This window comes from Lycorma delicatula, chromosome 10 (assembly GCF_047948215.1).
Source record: "Lycorma delicatula isolate Av1 chromosome 10, ASM4794821v1, whole genome shotgun sequence".
Classification (NCBI taxonomy): domain Eukaryota; kingdom Metazoa; phylum Arthropoda; class Insecta; order Hemiptera; family Fulgoridae; genus Lycorma; species Lycorma delicatula.
In genome coordinates this window covers 7,603,434-7,627,172 of record NC_134464.1, presented here as the reverse complement: position 1 = coordinate 7,627,172, position 23,739 = coordinate 7,603,434, and the positions used below count along the sequence as shown (strand labels likewise).

Here is a 23,739-nt window from a genome sequence, read left to right as displayed (position 1 = left end):
TACTTGTGTTATCTCTATGTCAGGCCAAGTACTTTCCAAATGATCCTGGTATATCTAAATTTAAGCAATCTTAAGCAGGCCCAAAATTTATTAAGAAATGATCTATCATATGATATTAATATCTGTGATGATAAAAAAAATTAGTGAAGTAGTTTCAATTGAAAAATATTTCTTGATTTATAGATTTAATAGCTCATAAGTGACAAATGACAAAAAAGTTAACAAATGTCAAAAACTGACAACAATGTTGAGCGAATCAGAGACTTGATACGGTACAACCAGAAATTAACTGTCAGAATAATTGCAGAACAATTGAATTTTAACCATACCAAAGTCCATAAAATTTTGACAAACAAATTGGACATGAAAAAAGTTTGGGCAAAATTGGTCCCAATAACCTCACTGTTGAACAGGAAAACAATGTGGAAATGTGCTGCGATCTTCTAGGGCGAATTGAGACTGATCCTAATTTTCTAAAAAATTGTTATTACTGGTGATGAATCTTGGATATTTGAGTACGACCCAGAAACAAAACGCCAGAGAGCAAAGAGTGGCAAACTTCAAATTCACCAGGTCCCAAAAACGTAAAAATGAGCAAATCAAATATCAAAACCATGCTAATTTATTTCTTTGATAGTAATGGCATTGTCCATAAGAAGTTTTTACCTACAGGACAGACTATAAATCAATATGTTTATCGAGAAATTCTTGGAAGATTGTGGAAAAGAGTTATCCGTGTGAGACCAGCCATCAAAGACAAATGGATGCTGCATCATGACAATGCACCATGTCACACTGCTCTCACAATTAATAAGTTTTTGGCAAAGAAAAACATTCCTGTAGTTCCTCAACCACCTTATTCACCTGATTTGAGTTCCTGCGACTTTTTCCTGTTCCTGACTTTAGAAAAACACATCAAGGAACACCAGTTTGGAACAGTAGAAAGCATAAAAAAATGTAACTGACCATCTGAAGGATATTCTGGTTTTTGAGTTGCAACACTGCTATGAAGAGTGGGAAAACTGTTGTGTGACTTCCCAAGGGAACTATTTTGAAGGTGTAGAGTCCATGTATAATTGGATTGTAAATAAAAAGTTTTTTTGAACCAGTTTCATTACTTTATTTACAGACCTTGTATATCCATATGCACAAACATATACAGGTTTAAGGCTTACAAAAATAAATGTACAATTACCTGGGCTGGAAGTAAACTATAACCTTCTGCCATTAATGTAGCTTCAACAGCATCATTAAAATCAGGATATCGTACTCTAGGACAATCTACATCAGGAAATAAATCTTTTATTAACCCAAGAAACAGTGGTACATCATCAAAAACAAATTTTGGCAGGTTAATATCCCTAAAGAAGAAAAACAATATTAGAAATATAGCAAATAGTATATATTTTATGAATTTTAAAAGTATTATTGTAGAAATAGTTGTATTCTTAAAGCAATATCACATAATTGTAAATAAAAATAAATGCCAGTGCAAGTATCCTTAAATACCAAGGTACAGTTGAAAATATGTAGTTTAGGAGAGTAAAAATAGAAAAAGATCAAACACTGTTTGTTAAGATTTTGAAATACAAAATAAAGGCAATGAGAGACTTCCAGGTAATGTGGAGCCATTGGATTTTTTCCTGTTTATCCTCCAGGAATCACAGTTAGATATTATTTCAGAGGATGAATGAGGATGACATGTATGAGTTAAGTGAAGTGTAGTCTTTTACAGTCTCAGGTCGACCATTTCTGAAATGTGTGGTTAATCAAAACCCAACCACCAAAGAACACTGGTATCCATGATCTAGTATTCAAATCAAGGAGCCATTGGATTAAGTAGCCCAAGTAGTACTTACAGAAAGATATGAGACACTGATTTATGTTTCTGACATTGATTTCAATCAAATTAATACTCCCAAATTTTTTCTACGGGAGAACAGAAAGAACTTATTTATGTGCTCTGAGTAACCTAACTCGTATATGTTAGGTTATCCATTTCAACCTCTTTTGAAATGGGTTATCCATAAATGGATAACCCCTGTTTTTGGTGCCAACAACTAAGTTGGCACCTGTACTAATAAAAAAATAAACAGAGGTAAAAACAGGTTTCAGATAGCCATAGTAAAACGTTTTATCATCTTCTTCTTGAAGACAAGCTGTCTCATAATTTTGAAATTACTGTTCGTTGCAGACTTGTGCTCCATTTGATTATGGAAGGAATAATTTGCAGACAATTAGTGTGAACTCGTTAACAAACCTGGATATAAAACTTAAAAAATTTTATATATAAATATATACATATATACAACCATACCCACCCACCCTTTTTTTTGTGAAAATTTCAACCTTCTAGGATGTATAAAAACAAAATGACAGAATTCAAATAAAATCATCAATATCATAGAAACCATATTTTTTACTCATTACAAAATAGTTGGTAAAAATCATTAAATATAAACGTAATTTTAAACAGCTGTTCAAATTGAATACCAGAAGTTAATAATTTAGACACAACCATGACTAATTAACTATTTTCAATTATGCTACTTCTAATTATCATCTGTTTTTAATTATAATATTTTAGTGACTAAAAAATGTGGTTTATCTGAAATTGATGTTTTTTCTGAAAGCCGCCGTTTTGTTTCTATAAATCCTAAAAGGTTAAAACTTTATCAGACAATTTTTAGATCTTCCTTATGGGTCTACAAAGTTTCAATAGAATCAGTGGGAGAATGGGTGACCGATACTAAATCAGAAGTGTATACCTCTTCGTGGGACACACTGTGTATATTATTGAATCATAAATGATTCAATAATGGATTTGGATTGGTTAAACATATTTTTGTTCTGCTTATTAGATAAAATAATGGTAATGATAATTCTTTCACTTATGTTTAGTCAAAATTAATTGTTATCTGGATCTTCTCAGTCTTTGTGTCTAATAAAATGTAGTTTTCTGATTGTATGTGATATAGTTCTGACAGTATTCAGCAACGGTACATATTTTATAAAGATTTGTTGTATTTTAATTAGTACGTTTTATTCACACCTTTTGATTAGTTAAAAACAGGATTATGATTGGTTGGAATTTACTGGGCTAATAATTGGTCACTTCCTTTTACAGTTATGATTGGTTACTTTTTGATTGCTTAATCAGTTATGATTGGTATAAACTAGTAACTTTTTGATTGGTTAATCGTATCAGTACTTGTGATTGGTTAGGAAAATATGGTATTCTGATTAGTTACCGAAGTAATCTCTAGGGGCAGAGAAACTTAAATCCCTACATAATGAATATGTATTGTCATTGGTTTATTTATTTTTTGACTTTGTTTAGGGATTAAAATCATGTTTGGGTCATATTTCATTCTCTTTACGCACATTAAATGACTTATGAAGGGGCAAAGTTAAAAAATTTCACCAAATTCCAATATTATTAATTAGTGAATAACAGTATCTAAATCGTTTACAGATTCTTACATTACCCTCTGCTATGATAAAATTCATAACCAAAATTATTATATTATAACTGGAAGCTACTTTGACAAATTTATAAAATCACAAGGGGACTACTACTTTAAAAGAGATGGGATAAATACTGAAAATTGAATAAATACTTTCAGACAAAATTAAAAATTCTCATTAGTTTTTTAACAAATTTTGTAGTTTTTGTGAAGTGAATTAGGAAAATGTTTGAAGCCATTTTAAAGAAGATTACAAATTGTATTTTCAAGCTAATTCCTGACTGAGAAGCAACATTTTTGAAATATCATCAAAACAAAGTTCTTAATTTTTCTTTCAAAAATGGGGTTAAAATAAGATAAATTGAATTCGATTTCCATTTAAACATATCATTTTCTGACATTGAGATATTTAAATTTAATATAACACTGAATTACAATACAATACATAATTGAGTTTCTTATCACTCATGTAGAGTTCATGTTTAAAAAAGGGTTTGTGAAAATAAGAAGACACTTCAAAGAGTCTTCAAACACAAAACACCTTTAATAATACTAATAATACTAATAGAACAGATTTCATCTAAAGGAAGGGGAATATAACTGGTAAAAATGACTGAACATAAAAAATGTTAGCAAATCCATACCAAATTTATAAAAAATTACCTGAGTGCTCTCATAAGGACAACAACTTCTTCAAGATCAGGAGCATTACGTTTCAATTCTCCAGCCATTACTAAAACAGATTTCAGTGTACGTAAACCAAAATCATAATGATACTGTTTAGATAACTGTTCAGTACATAACCTATAAAGTGTTACAATCTCTTTTGCTAGAATCTATAACAAAAAAGGCAACTATTTAAAAATAAATTAACAATTATTAATACCAAACAAAGTTAAAATTAGATACTTTATATAAACACTTATCAGAATTTTATTTTATACTTTGTAACCCTCTTAACTGGAGAGCTTTTCTTTTTTCCTGTTTAGCCTCCGGGATTACCATTCAGGTATTACTTCAGAGGATGAATGAGGATGATATGTATGAGTGTAAATGAAGTGTAGTCTTGTACAGTCTCTGGTTGACCATTGCTGAGATGCATGATAATTGAAACCCAACCACCAAAGAACACCAGTATCCACGATCTAGTATTAAAATTCATAAGTAACTGCCTTAATTAGGATTTGAACCCTAGAATTCTTGACTTCAAAATAAGCTGATTTGCGATGACGAGTTAACCACTATACCAATCCGGTAGGTTAAAATTGAAATCCTACTTTCCCTATACATAACACATTTATTCACAGGGAATGGCGAATGGCTGTACGATTAACATCATTACGTTCAGTAAAAGAAACTCATACCACTGAGACTTGTACTTCAGATGTTTACATTCATCAATGTCATAAGAAAAATATTTAACATGTACTATAAAGAGAACAATTAAATTACTAATTTTTGAAGGCAAAGGTTAATTATACATACAACAAATATCCTACTCATAAGGGAAAAGTTATAATTAATAACCTATCAATAATATAATCTTTCATGGTTTGTTCATATTAATCATGACAAACACCAGTTTGAGGAGAGTCCAGTTATAATTTCTTTACTGTCTTTTGTCTTAAACAGCGTATAAGTCCTATAAAAGAAAGGATGGTTTAAGAGAAATTTTTCGGTTTGAACTAATTATTGATTTACTTAGATTATAATTAGCATTAAAAAAAAAATGAAAATTTTGTTTTTGTGTCATCTCATCAATTAAATGTATTAACATGCATGATTCAATCACAACTAGGGACTCCAGGAATATTATTTTATTATTCCAGGAATTTTGTTGAATAAGTTTTATACAGCACAAGTCTGTGAAACAATGTTCATCAAAGAATAAATAGAAAATAAATATTCTCCTATATAGAAAATAACAAGCAAAGGTACAACAAAGGCTGCTTTCTACAGCTGGCATAAGACAGCTGTCACGTTTCACAACTGTTAATAGATAAAGGCTATCTAATACAGTTTTACAAAATTAATATTAGTTATTCATTAAACTTAGCAAATAAAAAAATTGTTTCGTTTAATAGTAGGTTAATTTAAGAGGTACATTTTTTCCTTAAATCTAATTTTTTGATGAATAATAATTTTTTAATTATAAACCATTCTAATTAATTTACCAATATTAAACATAATCACTTCTGCAATAAAAATGCTTAAAATATTATTGCTTAATTAAATAAAATAAAATCAAACCTTTGCTTCTAAAAATCCTTCAGAAAATAACATGATAAGGCAAATCATTTCCATATCCGGTACAAAACACACAACTGGGCGAAAAAGAGCTTTCACAGATTCTGGTAATTCTGTTCTTCCAGCATAACCAGGATTCATAGTAACAAATACACCAACTTTATTATCAATACTTATTTCTACTCCTTCAAACTGTTGAAAACAAAGGAAAAAATTAATGCAAAATAAAATAAAAAAAGAAATATGAGATTTATACAGAATGAATTTATTGGCACATCATACCACAGGGCAATGATCAAAATCAATTGGATTTTGATCATGATCAAAATCAATCCAAAATTTTGGATTTTAAGCTTTTTTTATTGTTTTTGTGCCTTTTTAAAATTAATAATAATATTTTGTGGTATGTGAAATAAGATCTATTATTTTTTAATATAAAGAAAATGCAGGGAAGTTCATCAATAGACTAATGAAATTTACGGTCATGTTAAGGATGAATCATTGTGTGTTCATAATGATTTATTGGTTTGGTGAATCACATTTTAACAGAAAATGATTCTCCTACAGTCATCTATAAAATTATTACCATTCATTACACATAACCAGTATTTTTTGGTGAAGTGGATTTAATGCAAGCTTATTTATCCACAAAACAAAGGCAGGTGTTGCGTTATCATTTCTAGATTGATAAAAGGAAGGAAATGAATTTCTTACACCCTGATATTTGTTGTGAAATACATATTGCAGTAGTAAATTCAGAATCACAGGAGAGTCCTACTACCTGCCAATTTGATACTTTTTTAAAATGGTTATGACTGTACTGCTAGCCAAATAGAATAATTATCTGAATGTTTTCAATAAGAACTTTTTAACTGGTTAGGTTGGATTTGTCCCCTAGGCATACTAAAATTCTAATGAGACTGCAGAATTTATTTTGAAGAGCTGCAGAAAGCAATTGACACATTTCTGAAGGGGATAGCAACAGGTGATGAGGATATACAAAAGCAAGGTACAAGTTTTAAGTTTTAACTAGTGACTAAATGTAAAAGTGTTCAGGAAAATTACCAAAGATATGTGCAAGAAAATATGTTTTATTAGGAAATTTTTATTGTAATATGGATACCTATTTCTGTACACCTATTAATAAAAGAAAAATTGTCAATTTTTAGTTTAGCAATTATGAAAAACCATGGGCATTCAATTAAGAAAAAAATTGTACACAAAAACTTACTTTTGTCTGCAGTAATATGTAAAGAAAACATGATGCGATGATTCAGATCTGGATTTTAAACTTTTAAAGTTAAAATCCCAAACTAAACATCTAAATACAAAATTCAGATCGACCCTATACTTGATGCATCTGGATAACCATTTAGAAACTGGAGATTCTAATGAGTGAACTAAATCAAATCAGGCCAGTCACAACCTCACACATCACTCTTCATCCTTCACAATCACCTTTCTGGATCACATCCAGAACTGTAAACTCTTACTGGACTCGTCTAGTTACTTGGTTGATAATTCAGCAGTCAAACATGGAAACAAGATCACAGTCCAGAAAAGACAGTACTTGGATACGGTGGACTTTTACTTAACAACATACCGGAGTGTTTGGAAACCCTCAATTTAAACGGACTAAACAACAACAAACAAAAATTACAAGCCCCAGAAGAGATTTAAATTTAAAAAAACAAACTAATCTTTCCTTCACCACATTAAATATAAAATTTTTTGTTAAAGCTGGTAAAACTAAAGACTCTTGGTGACATTTTGTATCGACAAAAGGTTTCAGTCATCAACCTCCAAGAAAATTAGACACAGATTAAAAGTCCTTCAAATCAGGAGAACATCAAATTTACAAAGGACCACCTGGCAAATGACTTATGAAGAATTGCCCACAATTTGTAATGGGATTTGCACTAAAGACAGACATGATTAATCAATCAAAGATCTCAACTCGACAAAGAACACTGACCCTCACCCTCAAGTATATGTGTAAAATATATCTGATCATAAATGTAGATGCCCTAACCAATAAATGAAACAATAGAAGATAAACAAACATGAAAAATGAATAACTTTTAGATCAATGTTCAATGGATATTTTTCTTTACTATAATAGAATCAATAAAAATTCATCTTAATTGCATTCAAGCGCAATTGATAATTAATTTAAAAAATTACATCTACCTATGTAAACTTTCTGTATGGTATCTATTTACTTTTAATGCATTTTGGAACTCTACTCCAACTTTAGAAAATCACTCACGATGGTCATCATTCTGTGGAAGTAATTTTTTCTTGATGTGATGACAACTTCCAGTGAGTAATTTTCAAGCAGAGTTCCAAAGTGAGTTAAAAGTAAGTAGGTGCCATATAGAAAGTTCACGTAGGTGAATATAACTGATTATAATTTAATTAAATCATTTAGCCAAAGTTTATTACATTTTTGTAAAAAATTGAATAATTATTTCATGTAAAAAGATCAAGCAATTTTTTCTTCAAACAGTTCTGCCTTATATATTCAATAATTCTTTAAATTATGCAGATTAAAAGAAAACATATTTACAAAACAAAAATGTTTTCATAAAAATTACTTTATAGCTCTAAATAAAAGTTGTGAATGAAATGTAAAATATAAAGTAAAAAGAACAATTATACTTTTTAAAGATAAATTTGGGAAATATTTTGTGTTCTATTTAAAACAAAATATTGCTGTTTATTTATGTAATAAGAATAATGCCCAATTAGGTTATTTTTCTTTTTTTTTACATAAGGAAGAGAAATGAATTTTGAAGTATACCAAACCTGACCAGGATTTGAACCCATGGCCTTCTGGATAAAAGCCAACAGTATCAGTACCACTCCACCAAAGATGCTTCTAGGATAAATGTATAGAAAAACTGTAAGGTGTTTTACAATAATAATAAGACCCTAAACTTCATTCGCTGGATCCAACCGAGTTGGATCAACACTATTTATGATTATAAATATTTTATTTAAAATAACTACCACAAAACGTTTTGCTTTTGTAAGCAAAGCAGTTCTAATGGTTTGCAGCTGAGTGGATATAACAGATATATCAATCCTATTGAACTCATCAAAACATCCCCAAGCTCCACACTGACATAAACCATTAAGAATCTTTCTAAATGCCAAGTAATCCATTCCTTCACCACAGTTGGTGACAATACAAAGTAATCCAAGAGCTTTAGCAAGCTCTACGAACTTTGCGGTAGGTGTCTTTTCCCTTAGGTAAACTACTGATGCAGGCTGAACATAGCAACTGCATCAGAGAACTTACACACGGTCCGACAATACGGCTCTCGCCACATTGACTCACCGCTTTTGAGTGGACAATTTTTCCCATGACCTCTAAGTTCCAGGGTGGCCTGGTCTCTCGCCGCCCCCCTAAACAAAGAGCAGGGAAGTCAAACATCAGGTGTTCATTTGACTGAATGTCAAATGCTTCTGTCTGCACCCTTGAGAAGCATAAACTTCATCTTGGGCATAGAAATCTTTAAAATTTGAATGTTCGTCCATCCCTCTGCAGTTGACATTTTGCGCTAACCACTCCACGCCTTTAGTATCCTACACGCTTGCATTGCACAGAATTTAACCTTATTCCGCAAGGCCAAAAGCAGTGCGACAAATACACACACATATATATATATATATATATATATATATATTGAATGTTGTCTACACGAACAAATTTGGTCCTAAAACGTAAATATTTGCAAAAAAACCTCGTTATTGGATTTTCGACACGATCAGCGTACTTCCCTTTTAGTGCAATTATTCGAGCTGTATTCGACCAGAGAGTTGTAAATTTTAAGAAATATATTTACTTCGTATTGTTGTAATCGCGAAAAATTTCGGTTTTCAAATTTCAACGGAAATATCCGTTTTGTCCATCCCTGAATCCATTTTGACTAGTTTCAGCGTGACGTCTGTACGTACGTACGTATATCCCGCATAAATAAAAACGATTAGCCCTTGGATGTTGACATTTTGGATTTAGGACTGTTGTAACATATAGCTGTGCACTTCCCCTTTTGATTGCTATCGGCTGGAAAAAGTGTCCTAAAAAGCCCAGAATCCAAAATATTTGGATTTTGGACTTTTTCTTTTGGAGCTTTTCAACAATATATCATAAGCGGTACTTATTTTCATCGGTTCCAGAATTATAACCCGAATAAAACGTTAATAATAAAAATTCGTTGAATAATGAAATATTTGGTTCTTACAAGAGGAAGGCAAATCGGTTCGAATCCGACTTCATTTCCTTTCGTTTGAACTTTTTTTTTTAATTTAAATATATTGATTTATTAACGATTATTAACGTCCGATTATTAAAAAAAATACAATAAATAATTCGATACAAAAAAAAAAACAATACAAATAAAAAATATATGGAATTTAATGGGCGTACAAGGAAGTCATGTGGTGTCCACATCAGATTTTTTCTAATAATGTTCACATATCGTTAAGTTTAACAAATTTTCTTGAGTAGAGATTTTTATAACTCTAACATTCCCTTCGATAAAAGTTGAAATAAGAAAAAGAAAATTTTCAGCATTTTAAGTCCAGGATCAATAATTTAAAAAAAAATTCTCGACTGATTGCTGCTTATATGAAGAATAAACTTTCAAGAAAACTATTTGAACCGAAATAGAACGAAATAATAAAAAATATACATTTCATTTTTAAGAGATAGGGGTTCGTTTTTGTGATAAAATATTGTTGACGTTATTCATATACGCATTGAAGTTAACAAAGTCGCTTTAATCAAATGTTCTGTAAAATACCTTTAAAAGAAATGTAAATGGGGTTTTTCATGATATCCCACCACAATAAATTTTGAAAAAAAAGATAAATGCCTCGTATATAGAAATATTTTGGCCAAATATTAATAAAGTCTTTCGGTGAATCCTGAAATATAAGAACAAAAACAGTGCAACACAAAAAACTTACATAAACGCGCAATTATATATGTGTATGTACGAGGTGCGACAATAAAGTAATGAGACTGATTTTTTTTTTGCAAGATGTGGCAACCCTGCAGCTTGCGTAGGCACACCATTTTTGACCTCGGTCTATAAGCTACTTCTAGTCCAAGCGGCATACTGATGCAACTGCTCGGTCGTGAGTTGTGCTGTAATAAGTGAACACGTGTTTGTGTCTCTCGTCACAGAAATGAAACCGCAAAATATTGCGCGACGGTACGCCATTTATTTTTGCGTTAAATCGGATGAAAACGCGACGACAACTTACGGTAGGCTTCAGAAGGCTTTTGGAGAGGAGATTATGTGAAGAGCTCAAGTTTTTCGGCGGCATAAAATTTTTAGCGAAGGCAGAACGGATGTTGAAGATGAAGACCGCAGTGGACGACCATCAACATCACGGACAGACGTCAACTCGACCAGGGGTGCGTGAAATCGTACGATCTGATCGAAGATTATCCGTGAAAATGATCGCAGAAGAACTCGACATCGATCGAGAAACGGTTCGTCTAATATTAACTGAAGATCTTGGTACGAGAAAGATTTGTGCAAAAATGGTCCCCAAAAATCTCACACAACGACAGCGAGAAACACGGAAAAATGTGGCAGCCGATCTGTTAGAGAAAATTGAAATCGATCCAAATTTGTTGAGCCGTGTTATCACTGGCGATGAAGGTTGGTTTTTTCAATACGATCCAGAGACAAAACGCCAAAGTTCGCAACGGTGCTCAAAGGGATCACCCAGACAAAAAAAAGCTCGCATGTCAAAGTCAAAAGTGAAACGCACGCTTGTGTGCTTCTTCGATTCCAAGGGAATTGTTCATAAAGAGCGGGTGCCTTCTGGAGAAACAGTTAACCGATATTTCTACAAAGAAATTTTAAAAAGACTTCGTAAACGAGTTCTTCGTGTCCGTGCCGACATCGCTGATAATTGGATTCTTCATCACGATAATGCGCCATCCCATATTGGTCTCGTAGTACAGCAATTTTTAACCTCAAAACAAATTTCAGTACTACCACAGCTACCTTATTCACCAGATATCGCTCCGTGCGACATTTTTCTATTTCCAAGAGTCAAAATGGCGGTAACCGTCGCGCAATATTTTGCGGTTTCATTTCTGTGACGAGAGACACAAACACGTGTTCACTTATTACAGCACAACTCACGACCGAGCAGTCGCATCAATGTGCCGCTTGGACTAGAAGTAGCTTATAGACCGAGGTCAAAAATGGTGTGCCTACGCAAGCTGCAGGGTTGCCACATCTTGCAAAAAAAAAATCAGTCTCATTACTTTATTGTCGCACCTCGTATATTTTTGTTTGGTCTAAATGAACTAGTCGGATTGTAAAACGTAAATATTTGTAAACAACCCGTTACCCAATTTTTGACACGATCATACTTTCCCCTTTAATATACGTAATTTTACTATATTCTTCGGGAAATAATAACAAATAAAAATATTTCAATCGTCGTTTCTATGTAGAATTATTTTTCGCCGGAGCTACTTTTTATTTTTCTTGTTTTTATACAACTTTTTTTTACGAAAAAAGAAGCAGATAGATTTGGAAAAGATCAGGGAATGATGATTTTTATATAAATTCTATTCAAAAAATGCGAAGAAGAAGAAGAAGAGCAGATACGTGTAAAACATCCCGGTCGCGAGTTCAGAGAGTAAGGAAACATTAAAAAGATTTACGGAAGATATTACATCAAAACTTGTCGAAGGTTAATTTTTCTTTGTATTCTGTCAGTATACTCTGAAAATACACAGGAAGGGATGTAAATCGATTTCATAATATACGTAAAGATTTACCGACGGTTAAAAATTTCAGTAAAATTCTCAGGAAATGAACCGACCAGCGGTAACTGATTAGTTTTCTATCGAATAATACCAGTTAAATCTATCGAATTTTGATTTTAATTAGAGAAAACTTGAAAAATTAGAAAATTTCCTATCGTTGAGAACGTCGTAACGATTAAATAAATATAATATCTGATCGCGATCAAAAAATTTAAAGTCGATTACAGGCAGATTATATAATTTACATTTTCTTAAATCGTTTGGTAAAGACAGTAAATACATAAAATATTCCGTACGGGTAATTTAAATCGAATAAATAAATTCCAAGCAGATAAACACTGGTTTTTACTTACCGCTAATTTCACTGAAACCAGTGTCAACGTCGTAATTGTGAGCCCATATTAGAACGCCTTTTGTTCCATCCATCCGTGGATTTGTGATGGTCCATTATTTAAAGGAACTAACATATCGTTTTATTAGGGATTTCATTCCGGACGATAAAAACCCGTTCCGGTATTTTTGAAAAACTCGCAGTTTTTTATAGCGCGCGCACATGAACTGAGCTTAACGATAAAGTGGGATTACCTTTGCAAAATTGAGAAAATCGACCCCAAAATGTTATCAACAGATCGCCCCGTATACACGACTACAAAATTTCATTAAAATCGGTTCGTCCTTTCAAAAGTTAATAAGCATCAAATATCCCGACATAGGTACATAAAATACGCACAAATATTACCCTCCGCTTTTTTTTGTTTTGCGTTTTGGGGTTCCCGGTTCATGAAACATCAAGAAACGGAAAATAAAACCCGCACCCCATTTTTTCACTTATCGTTATACCCCGTAACTTTCACCTTACAGCAGAGCTATGAAATTAAAACTAAGTGTTCTGAACCGATGTTTACGCGACCTTTTCTTTGTACATATGTTCTACAAAAATATTTCATAATTTAATAGACGACGGTAAAAATATTACGTTTGCAGTATCGATGTATTAAATTAGCCTATAATAACAGATATCGTACTAGTGCAGGGGAAATTTTAGTATTACATTTCCGCATAAAAGAAACGATTAATTTTTTATAATCACAATTAATAGAATCCGTGAATTTTACAATACATTATACGAGATATATAAATAAGTACGAGACGAAAAAATATTTTTTTTTTCTTGGACCTGCTTTTATATACGCATTTATAATTTTGTTTCTCCTTTTTAATAATTAATTCGAAGTATTGAAACGAAACGACTGATATTTCATACAAAATATTTTATAAGCGAATCTGTTTTTAAACTTTTAACCACGAGTTTTAAATATATAATGCTGAAAAATATAATATAACGTACGAATCTTTATATATATACTAATTTTAACACGCACTTATTCGTTTATACATCGCAGCTGTAGTAAACACTGTTCTTCGCTTATCTAATTTCTTTACAATATAATAAAAAAAATTTATCTTCAATCGTTTTAAAAAATTATAAATTAACCATTTTTATTCCGTAAGTATTTATACAGAGCCGGTCAAAATTCTGGAAACGCATCGATAATTTTAAAACCGTTTCGGATAGAATAATGTAACTTTCAGAATAAGGTATGCGTCAACTATACTTTTTTGATGCGAAACAAAATTTCAACCCCTTGACCGAAGGGTCACATATTTTAAACGGTAACACCCTTTGTGCGATAATCATTTTAAAGGTCTCTTTAAGAAAAGAAAAACGGAATAAAATAAAAAGTCGGTTCGATAACTGTACCCAAAATGCCGGCGGGGTAAAGTTTGGGCTTTAAAAATTACTAAATTTAACGAGTTCAAATAATAAAATAAAATTAACCGATTTAAATAAAAATTTATTTTAAAAGTTAAATTTTAATTAAAAAAATTAAATTTTTTTTTTTAAATTGTCTTCGTTCCGATTTAACGAGTACATAAAAAAAAAAAATCTCACCTAATCGTGCCGATCAGCCGATCGTGGATGGTCTCTTACCAAAAATTAAGCTTACTTCAGTGTCGTGTAATATTCCACGTCGAGTGTTTCATTAATAAACTGTTAGCCGACAGATCGTAATAAATTCTCATAACAAAACTAATCGATTTTGTCTTAATTTATCGCATTTGTAAGTCGATTTTGTTATTTACTTCTTTTTTATAATTGTTTTTTTACCGAACCGGTCTTTTCTTTGGCTATCGACATGTCACTTAGCGAATAAGAGAGGTCGTACTTTTAACGATGACGGGTTTTCGTGATAGTCAGGCCGTATAATGAAGTTTACGAATCGTTCAATCCGACATTTAATAGTCGTAACCCTATTTCAAAAAGTCCGGTGTTGAAAATCATCAAAAGATTCGAAGAAAACCAGGGAGGCCTAAATCTGCAACAAATCGTTAGAAATTACGCAAGAATTTATTGAGAATCCTCATTCGTCCACTCGAATAGAAGCACGAGAACATAACATTAGCCAAAGTTCAGCGATTCGAACATCAAAAAGTGAAAATTTTAAACGCTTTAAAATTCGTCCGGTGCAAGAACTTAATGAAGATGACTGTCATCGTAGATTTGAGTCGTACAAAATTACGGTGAACAATATTTCTGCAGATCCTAATTTATTAAACAACATAATTTTTAGCGGTGAGGTTATATATATATTTTTTTAACTGCTATTTAAATCTCTATAATCGTCGACACTGTACGATAAAAGTACACGTAAAAATAAGTTAATAAATCTTTTATTTTAATCGGTACATACCGATCGCGTCATTATAACTTGAATTATAAAAATCAAAATTTAAATTACAAAATAAATAATAGGTGTCATTAACGCCCGTATTTATTATTTAAAATATAAATACGACATGAAAATACGGAATAAAAAAAAAATATTTATAAAACGATTCACAATTCAGAAGGCATTAATAAAAATTATTAAACAAATATTAATGTACGCGTTCAACGGAAAACAGTTAATTCCGGGTTTTTAAAAAACTTTTAATTATTATTATCGTTCGGGTGTCGATCTATGGGTGAACCTTTTATTTTAGCAGATGTAAACTGAATTCGAATCTTTTCTTACGGTTACACGGTTTTTGTTTTATTATTACGCACGCTCGGATTTCCATTTTTGTGTAACCTTCTCGGTTTTGTAATTTGATCTATAATTATTTTTTATTTTAATTCGTGATTTTTATTGTTTTGTCTTATTTATGTTTATTTATTCGTAATATTTCCGTAGGAGGAGGAAAAAGCTCTGCCAGCCGCCGTCAGGCCGGCTAACGGCAGTGCAGGGCTCTCACCCGCTAACAAACCTCCCCTCTTATCAAGCAGGGGCCGGATCTAAGCCGTACCGTATGTACAGCCCGTGTATAATCACCCAGGCGCTCTACTATCGGAAACTTACAGTAAGACAAAATAACCCAGCAATTCCGACTCCTCCGGAAAAGGGGACGCGCATTGCTCCCTCCTTATAGCTAGTGTCCCGTTGTGGCGTATTCCTGCTAGCCTATTAAAGAGTTAGCACCGAAAGGACTTCAGTGGACGGTCTGAAGGGGAATTACGTCGGGAGGACAGGCTTTATAAGCCTAGCCTTCCGCGGTCGGCCCATGAAATGGGTTCGATAACGCTGGTTTAACAACGGATTGGAATGCAATTAAATCCGTCTTAAATTCACTAAATTAATTATAAACAAAACTTGAAAAACTAGATCCGAGATTAAAAATAACCTTTTTAAAAAACAAGCCCGATTAGAATGATCCAGCAGCAAGGGACTCTGTCCAGGTTCTGCGATGGTGTAGGGAGTAATAAACTCCTGCCAACATTGCATTCCATTCCATTCCATACTATCGGAATACGGATGAACGGAAGGCGTCCACAAATCCCGCCGCCCGTCACGCCAAGCCGTGCAGAGACCGTCAGTTGCTTCGTTTCTGTCCCGTCCGGCCGCTATTGAAGCTCTCATTTGCGATTGTAAGTGGCTATAAACGTCTAATTCGTCACAGCGGTCGTCTACGTCACAGTGTATTTCCAGTTAGTATATCTCTTATTTTTGTAATAATCTTCCAGAGGGTTCTATTCTCATTCATTATTGATTCTGTTTGTCCATAAGATTTTTAACATTTGCCTATCGAGTTATGTCTCAAATACTTCTAAATTTTTTTTTTAGTTTATATGTGTCTGTGCATAGCACTCTCTCTCTCTCTCTCTGTGTGTGTGTGTGTGTGTGCATTTTTATGTAACTGATTAATAAATAAATAAAAAAGTTGTATTAGACTTATTTCTTCGCAAAAATTGGATGATTTTTGAACGAGTTCAGAAATTGGATCGGATTTAGTTCAATGTTTTTCCTTTTATTAAAAATGGTTTCGTAGATATTTTTCATATTTTATATACAGATACGGTTGGGGTACCCGTACGTAGAAATACAATAAGAGAGGTTTTCTCTAAAGGCCGTTTCATCGCAAAAAAAATTTATTCTGAAAACATTATAAATATCTATTATTTCTCTTAAACTAAATACCTTATACTACTTCTCTATACGATCGCCGCATGCATTAAGACATTTATCGTAGCGATACACCGGCTTCATTATACCGTCGTCGTATTCTTCCGCCGCCGGTCCATTTAGCCACTGATTAACTGCATTTTTAAGTTCATCGTCACCCGCGCGAATCGCTTACCGCTCAAACATTCTTACAATTTCCCAAACGAATGGTAATCAGAAGGAAGTAAGTCCGGACTCTATGGTGGGATCGTAAATTTCCCGTCCAGATGTTCTCAGTAAATTACGTGTCAGACCCGCAAGATGTGGACATGCATTATCGTGCAGCAGGAAGACGCCGTCGGTCAGCCGCCCACGTCGCCGATTTTGAACGGCGTGCCATAACTTATGTAGAGTTTCGCAGTAGGCTTCTGCATTTATTGTCGTTCCACGCGGCATGAAATCGATCACTTTTATGCCAAACCGATCCCAAAAGACTGTGGCCATCATTTTAGTACAAATGTCTGTGGCTTGACCTTTGTCGGTCTCTGTCTCTTTTCCTGTTTAGCCTCCGGTAACTACCGTTAAGATAATTCTTCAGTGGATGAACGAGGATGATATGTACGAGTGTAAATCAAGTCTTGTAACATTCTCAGTTCGACCGTTCCTGAGATGTGTGGTTAATTGAAACCCGCCGCCAAAGAACACCGGTATCCACGATCTAGTATTCAAATCCGTGTAAAAATATCTGGCTTTACTAGGACTTGAACGCTGGAACTCTCGACTTCCAAATGATCTGATTTGGAACCAGACCTTTGTCGGTCTGGTTGGTGATTAAGGATGACGCCATTCGCTTGACTGTCGTTTTCTCCTTGGCACGTAATACGAAATCCACGTTTCAATGCCGGTAACAATCGAATTAAGAAACTCGTCGCCTTTTTCTGCGTAGCGTATCTTAAATTCCAAAGCAGAGATTCCATTAGGATTTTTTTGTGATGTTTAACGTCCAGCAGTAATCGGCTAGCATGTTACCATTCCGTTTCCATTTATAGCAGCTTTTCATCACCAAATTGTCTCGGTGGAAACGTTCACTGTGTTCGTCACTTACGTCTCCGAGGTTGACCGGGGAAAACTCCAGATGCGAGTGGAGGAAATGTATTTTCAAAGACATATTACATCCCACAGCTCTGTACGAAGCAACAAGTTGATTAACAATATTGTGGTTATTGTCGAATTTTTATTTGCCGAGAAGAGTTTTGCAAACGTCTTTAAATGAAGCCCAAGCTGCACATTCTACATTATTTAACATCGAGTTAAATACATCATCTTTGACAGATTCTTTTATTTGAGAAATTTTTAATTTATAAAATTCATTATTTAAAAAAATCATTTAAACAAAAAAAATCAAGTAAAAAAACACTACTTTTTACGTAACATTACTTTCTAAAATCTAAACGTACTGTAAAATATCGTTCATTGCAATCTGCAATTAGGCCTGTGCCTCGCTGTGAAATTATTCAATTTCCTGAGCCACCTGTGAATGTATATTTTGAAAGCGGCGATGAAGAATCAGGCAGTACTGAAGAAGACAACAATGATTTTGATTTTGAATTACCTTCCGATACCGCATCTCATATCACAAGGTAAATTAAACGACTCGGTTAGGGACTTAAACTTATCAAAAAATCAAGCTGAATTGTTAGGATCAAAACCGCAAGGTTGGAATCTACTTCAAAAAAATACTAATATTTAGGGTTTTCGAAACTGACAAAAAGAATTTTTTCAATAGTTTATTGATGAAAATAATTCGGTTTACTGCATAAACATTGATGAGCTTATGTCACATTTAGGACAAGTGCGATTTCATTCCGTTCCATTCCATCATTAAGGCTATAAGATAGAAATCGATACGAGTCTATAAATCGATACGATATTTTATTCTAGAGTCAAAGATCAACAATATAAAGAACGATTGACAGCTGACGTCATGTTATAAGAAACGGGATTCCCCATGACGTCATCAGCGGTATATATAATAAAATACAATAGGTAAAACCTCATGGAGCATCTCAAGCATATGTTTTACGACGAATGTTTGTCGCTAAATCAACTGTTTCAACATGTAAATTTAACGTGAACAGACATTCATTATTGAAAGCAACCGTTCTTTAATATATTCGAATAAACCCGTGAAAAAACACGTCCAGATTCAATCGTCAATTTCTTAGTTGGTTCTTTGCTGTAATTTTGGACGCATCTCAAAGCCGTGTTTTGCTACATATATTTTGCAGTAAAACCATTCTTTCAGCGTGTAAATTTAACTACAAATAGACCTAGAAAAAGCTTTCGATAACGTAGACTGGAATAAAATGTTCAGCATTTTAAAAAAATTAGGGTTCAAATACAGAGATAGAAGAACAATTGCTAACATGTACAGGAACCAAACAGCAACAATAACAATTGAAGAACATAAGAAAGAAGCCCTAATAAGAAAGGGAGTCCGACAAGGATGTTCCCTATAGCCGTTACTTTTTAATCTTTACATGGAACTAGCAGTTAATGATGTTAAAGAACAATTTAGATTCGGAGTAATAGTACAAGGTGAAAAGATAAAGATGCTACGATTTGCTGATTATAGTAATTCTAGCCGAGAGTAAAACGGATTTAGAAGAAACAATGAACGGCATAGATGAAGTCCTACGCAAAAACTATCGCATGAAAATAAACAAGAACAAAACAAAAGTAATGAAATGTAGTAGAAATAACAAAGATGGACCACTGAATGTGACATTAGGAGGAGAAAAGATTATGGAGGTAGAAGAATTTTGTTATTTGGGAAGTAAAATTACTAAAGATGGACGAAGCAGGAGCGATATAAAATGCCGAATAGCACAAGCTAAGCGAGCCTTCAGTAAGAAATATAATTTGTTTACATCAAAAATGAATTTAAATGTCAGGAAAAGATTTTTGAAAGTGTATGTTTGGAGTGTCGCTTTATATGGAAGTGAAACTTGGACGATCGGAGTATCTGAGAAGAAAAGATTAGAAGCTTTTGAAATGCGGTGCTATAGGAGAATGTTAAAAATCAGATGGGTGGATAAAGTGACAAATGAAGAGGTATTGCGGCAAATAGATGAAGAAAGTAGCATTTGGAAAAATATAGTTAAAAGAAGAGACAGACTTATAGGCCACATACTAAGGCATCCTGGAATAGCCGCTTTAATATTGGAAGGACAGGTAGAAAGGAAAAATTGTGTAGGCAGGCCACGTTTGGAGTATGTAAAACAAATTGTTGAGGATGTAGGATGTAGAGGGTATACTGAAATGAAACGACTAGCACTAGATAGGGAATCTTGGAAAGCTGCATCAAACCAGTCAAATGACTGAAGACAAAAAAAAAAGGAGGAAATTGAAGTATAACATTGAAATATGTGAAGATGAATGTAAAGAATATTTATGTATAAAAATCATTCTACTCTTTGAGTAAAATTTAGAGAAATGGAACTTAAGGTGATCGTATCTCTCCACGACCCTGAGTTACTGTGCTAAAATGAATTGGCATCAATGCTCCATATACAAAACCATTCTCACAGATTTCATCCAAATCCCTCCCTCCGATTTAAAGATATCAACAAAAAAAAAGTAAAACAAATGAAATAAAAAAAAAAAACATTTATACATGTGTATGTAAATCTTTCTGAGAATTTTGAATGCTAAAATTATAGATATTTTTTTTTGTTTTTGAAATGTCGTGATCTGCCAAAACTCCGAGAAGTAACATTTAACCAGATTATCAAACATTCACATGCATTGTATAATGCAACACCAAATGCTGTTATTATTAGTTGTAATAATGTTATGACTCGTATGCTATTATAGGTAAACAGTTCAAGTATATAGCCAGGAAATGAAAAATATTAAAAAATGTAGATATACTATCTGTCAAAGCCAAGCCTGCTCTTAACTGGAGCGAGCAGAATACCTTACACTTTAACAATCGTTACCACAAATATATTGCTATTTCAGCAATCAAACAGGTTAAAAACGTGTCTGACAGTGATATCATTTTTTTTTCCCCACCGGGTTGGTCTAGTGGTTAACGCATCTTCCCAAATCAGCTGATTTGGAAGCCAAGAGTTCCAGCATTCCTAGCAGTCCTAGTAAAGCCAGTTATTTTTAATACTAGATCGTGGATACCGGTGTTCTTTGGCGGTCGGGTTTCAATTAACCACACATCTCAGGAATTGTCGAACTGAGAATGTACAAGACTACACTTAATTTACACTCACGCATATCATCCTTTGAAGAATTATCTAAACGGTAGTTACCGGAGGCTAAACAGGAAAAGAAAAGTGATATCATTTTATTAAAAACAAACTCCACATCATTTCAGTATAATCACGCATTTTATATAACTATATTAATGTGATGTTAACTGTTTGAATAGAAAATAACACTTTCTTGAATATATCAGTAATGCTCGGCGACTGTTCAATTTGTTTACCGTGATTTTATTATGACAGTGGGTCACTCGGGAACAACATATGAAATATATTTTTTTTTTATCTACGATACGTAGTTTAGTAAGGAATACAGTTTTGGAATGAAATTCGTTAATTTACTTGACTTGACACGGAAAAGTCAGTATTCTGACCGATCTTATTTTGTTACTAATGATTTCCTCGGTGAAGGTGTACTTTAGTACAACCAATAGAAAGGAAAAAATGTGCCAAATGCCGAACTGAAGGAGGTAGTATTAGTTGCAGTAGTTAAAGAAACCCGATTGTTCTACCCATCCGTACATGGACCCTACTTATCTCACTTGCACAACGTTTACTATCGAATGATCCTTCAGCACCTTATGCAGGACAAAAACTTGGTTACAGTCAGCAATGACAGAAAATCGGCTTGTCGGTCTTTGCATGATAAGTGTGCATAAAAAGAGTGTTCTGGAAGCTAAAAATAAATTTGAGAAAGAAATTTTGTCAGGATTAACACAGAACTCTCATAGGGCAGTGCTGAGTTATGATTTAGATAGTTTCGAATAGCATTCCAATTATTACTTTTGGCGTTTTAAGATGTTCAAATAAAACCATTTTTTAACAAAAAACATTTTCATATTTTCCCCCTGGAGAAAATCCTGGCTACTGCTTATGTTATTATTCAACTGCACTTGCCATCCTGTTCCCGGAGGTTTATTTTTTATAAATAAAGTAATAGTATCAGATGTTTTGTAAACAGTGAATGAGGATGTCTTGAAAAGATTCGTGTATTAAATGAGATAGAAAATAATATAACAGGTTACTACATAAATCTAATTTTATGGTAGTATTAAAGTAATATTTTAAACCGTTATTTATTAAGAACAAATTTTATTCTGTTTTAATTTCAAATATCAAAGTACCGACTAATGTTTAATAGTACTAATTCTAGTTGGATTTCATTTTCTCTCTCTACTTTCTTTGATAACTTTATCTCGCAACCGTATTTAATAAACATACTGCTACATTTAGCGTTTGGTTAAGTAGTTTATATAGTTCTAAAATTCTTCATGAAGCCGAAACCAGTCCTCAGCCGATTCCTTAGTATCTAGAAAAAAAGCATATATTTGAGGTGGTCAAAACATTAAATAAATAATGCATAAGATTTTTGAATGAGCTTGTATTGTGGTCAACGTGAGAACTTCTCAATCTAGTGTTCAGCCAGCCTGTTAGATCCAAACCAAGGACACTATGAGGATCAGCTTGAGTTGATGTATCCTGGTTTTTGGGATTTGATCAGTACATCTTTGACTATGGATCTATCCGTGACTCTTTAACATACTTTGTAGTTGTAGTATCTCAAACTAGGACTGTAGGGTCCTTAATTAAACACACATTACTTACATATATATATATATATATATATATAGTGTGTGTGTGTATTTTATAAACACAACTTTGTTGTATGCAGTCATAAATTATTACATCAAATGCACCGATTGTTTAAAGAATGTATTTATTTATTTTATTAATTCCCATGACCGTTATTTTTTTTAGGTGCCTTATTTAATAACTTAATTTATGTTTATGTAAATATCCTTTAATTATTTATTTCTAATATATAAAACTATTCAGTTGTAGGTATTTTTAAACAAAAATATTTTACAATACAAAATATTAAACTTCACCGTCAGTGGTTATCAGTTTAAAGAATCTACATCTTCAAACCCTGAATGTATTGGTCTTAGGTACTGTTTGCAACATCAAAATATTCACGCATATGTAAGTTCTGAAATATCTAATTAGTGGTTCTTTATGGTTAATAGCATTACAAAAAAAGTTTTGCTTGTAATGATTTACAGTGTATATTTTGTGTAAAAGTATTTAAATATATTGTGTGTAAAAAGTTTACCGTTTATTAAACTATTTTATTTATATAGTCACCTATATATGAAAATGGTCAAAATTAAAAAAAAAAAACACAAAACCTTTTTATTTTCCCCATAACTTTAACATTTGTCTATCCTGATGTATATTTGTTCAGTCCAAAAATTTATTTGTCGAATAAAGTTAAAAAGCTGCTGTAATATTTTAGCTAAAGCCTGCAGCTGTTTTAATTTTTTATTTTATTTTATAAAAATTATTTACTTTGGAAAAAACCATTATTAATTTTTAAGATTATTAAATTTGAAGCTATATTCAAATAAATAATATTTCAAATTGACCCGACCGTTTAACCACTTATTAATTACTGAACG

At 32.7% G+C, this 23,739-nt stretch overlaps 1 protein-coding gene across 1 annotated transcript in view; it reads right to left on the bottom strand.

The window, feature by feature from the left end:
- Positions 1-23,739, bottom strand: part of LOC142331650 (uncharacterized) — an 89,145-nt gene that overhangs the window by 16,796 nt on the left and 48,610 nt on the right. Inside the window, exons 7-10 of the mRNA XM_075377673.1 lie at positions 8,727-8,987; positions 5,718-5,906; positions 4,131-4,303; positions 1,196-1,361 (exon numbers count right to left, since the gene is read on the bottom strand). Of these exons, the coding sequence (XP_075233788.1) occupies positions 1,196-1,361; positions 4,131-4,303; positions 5,718-5,906; positions 8,727-8,987 (789 nt within the window). The remainder of the gene's footprint in view (positions 1-1,195; positions 1,362-4,130; positions 4,304-5,717; positions 5,907-8,726; positions 8,988-23,739) is intronic.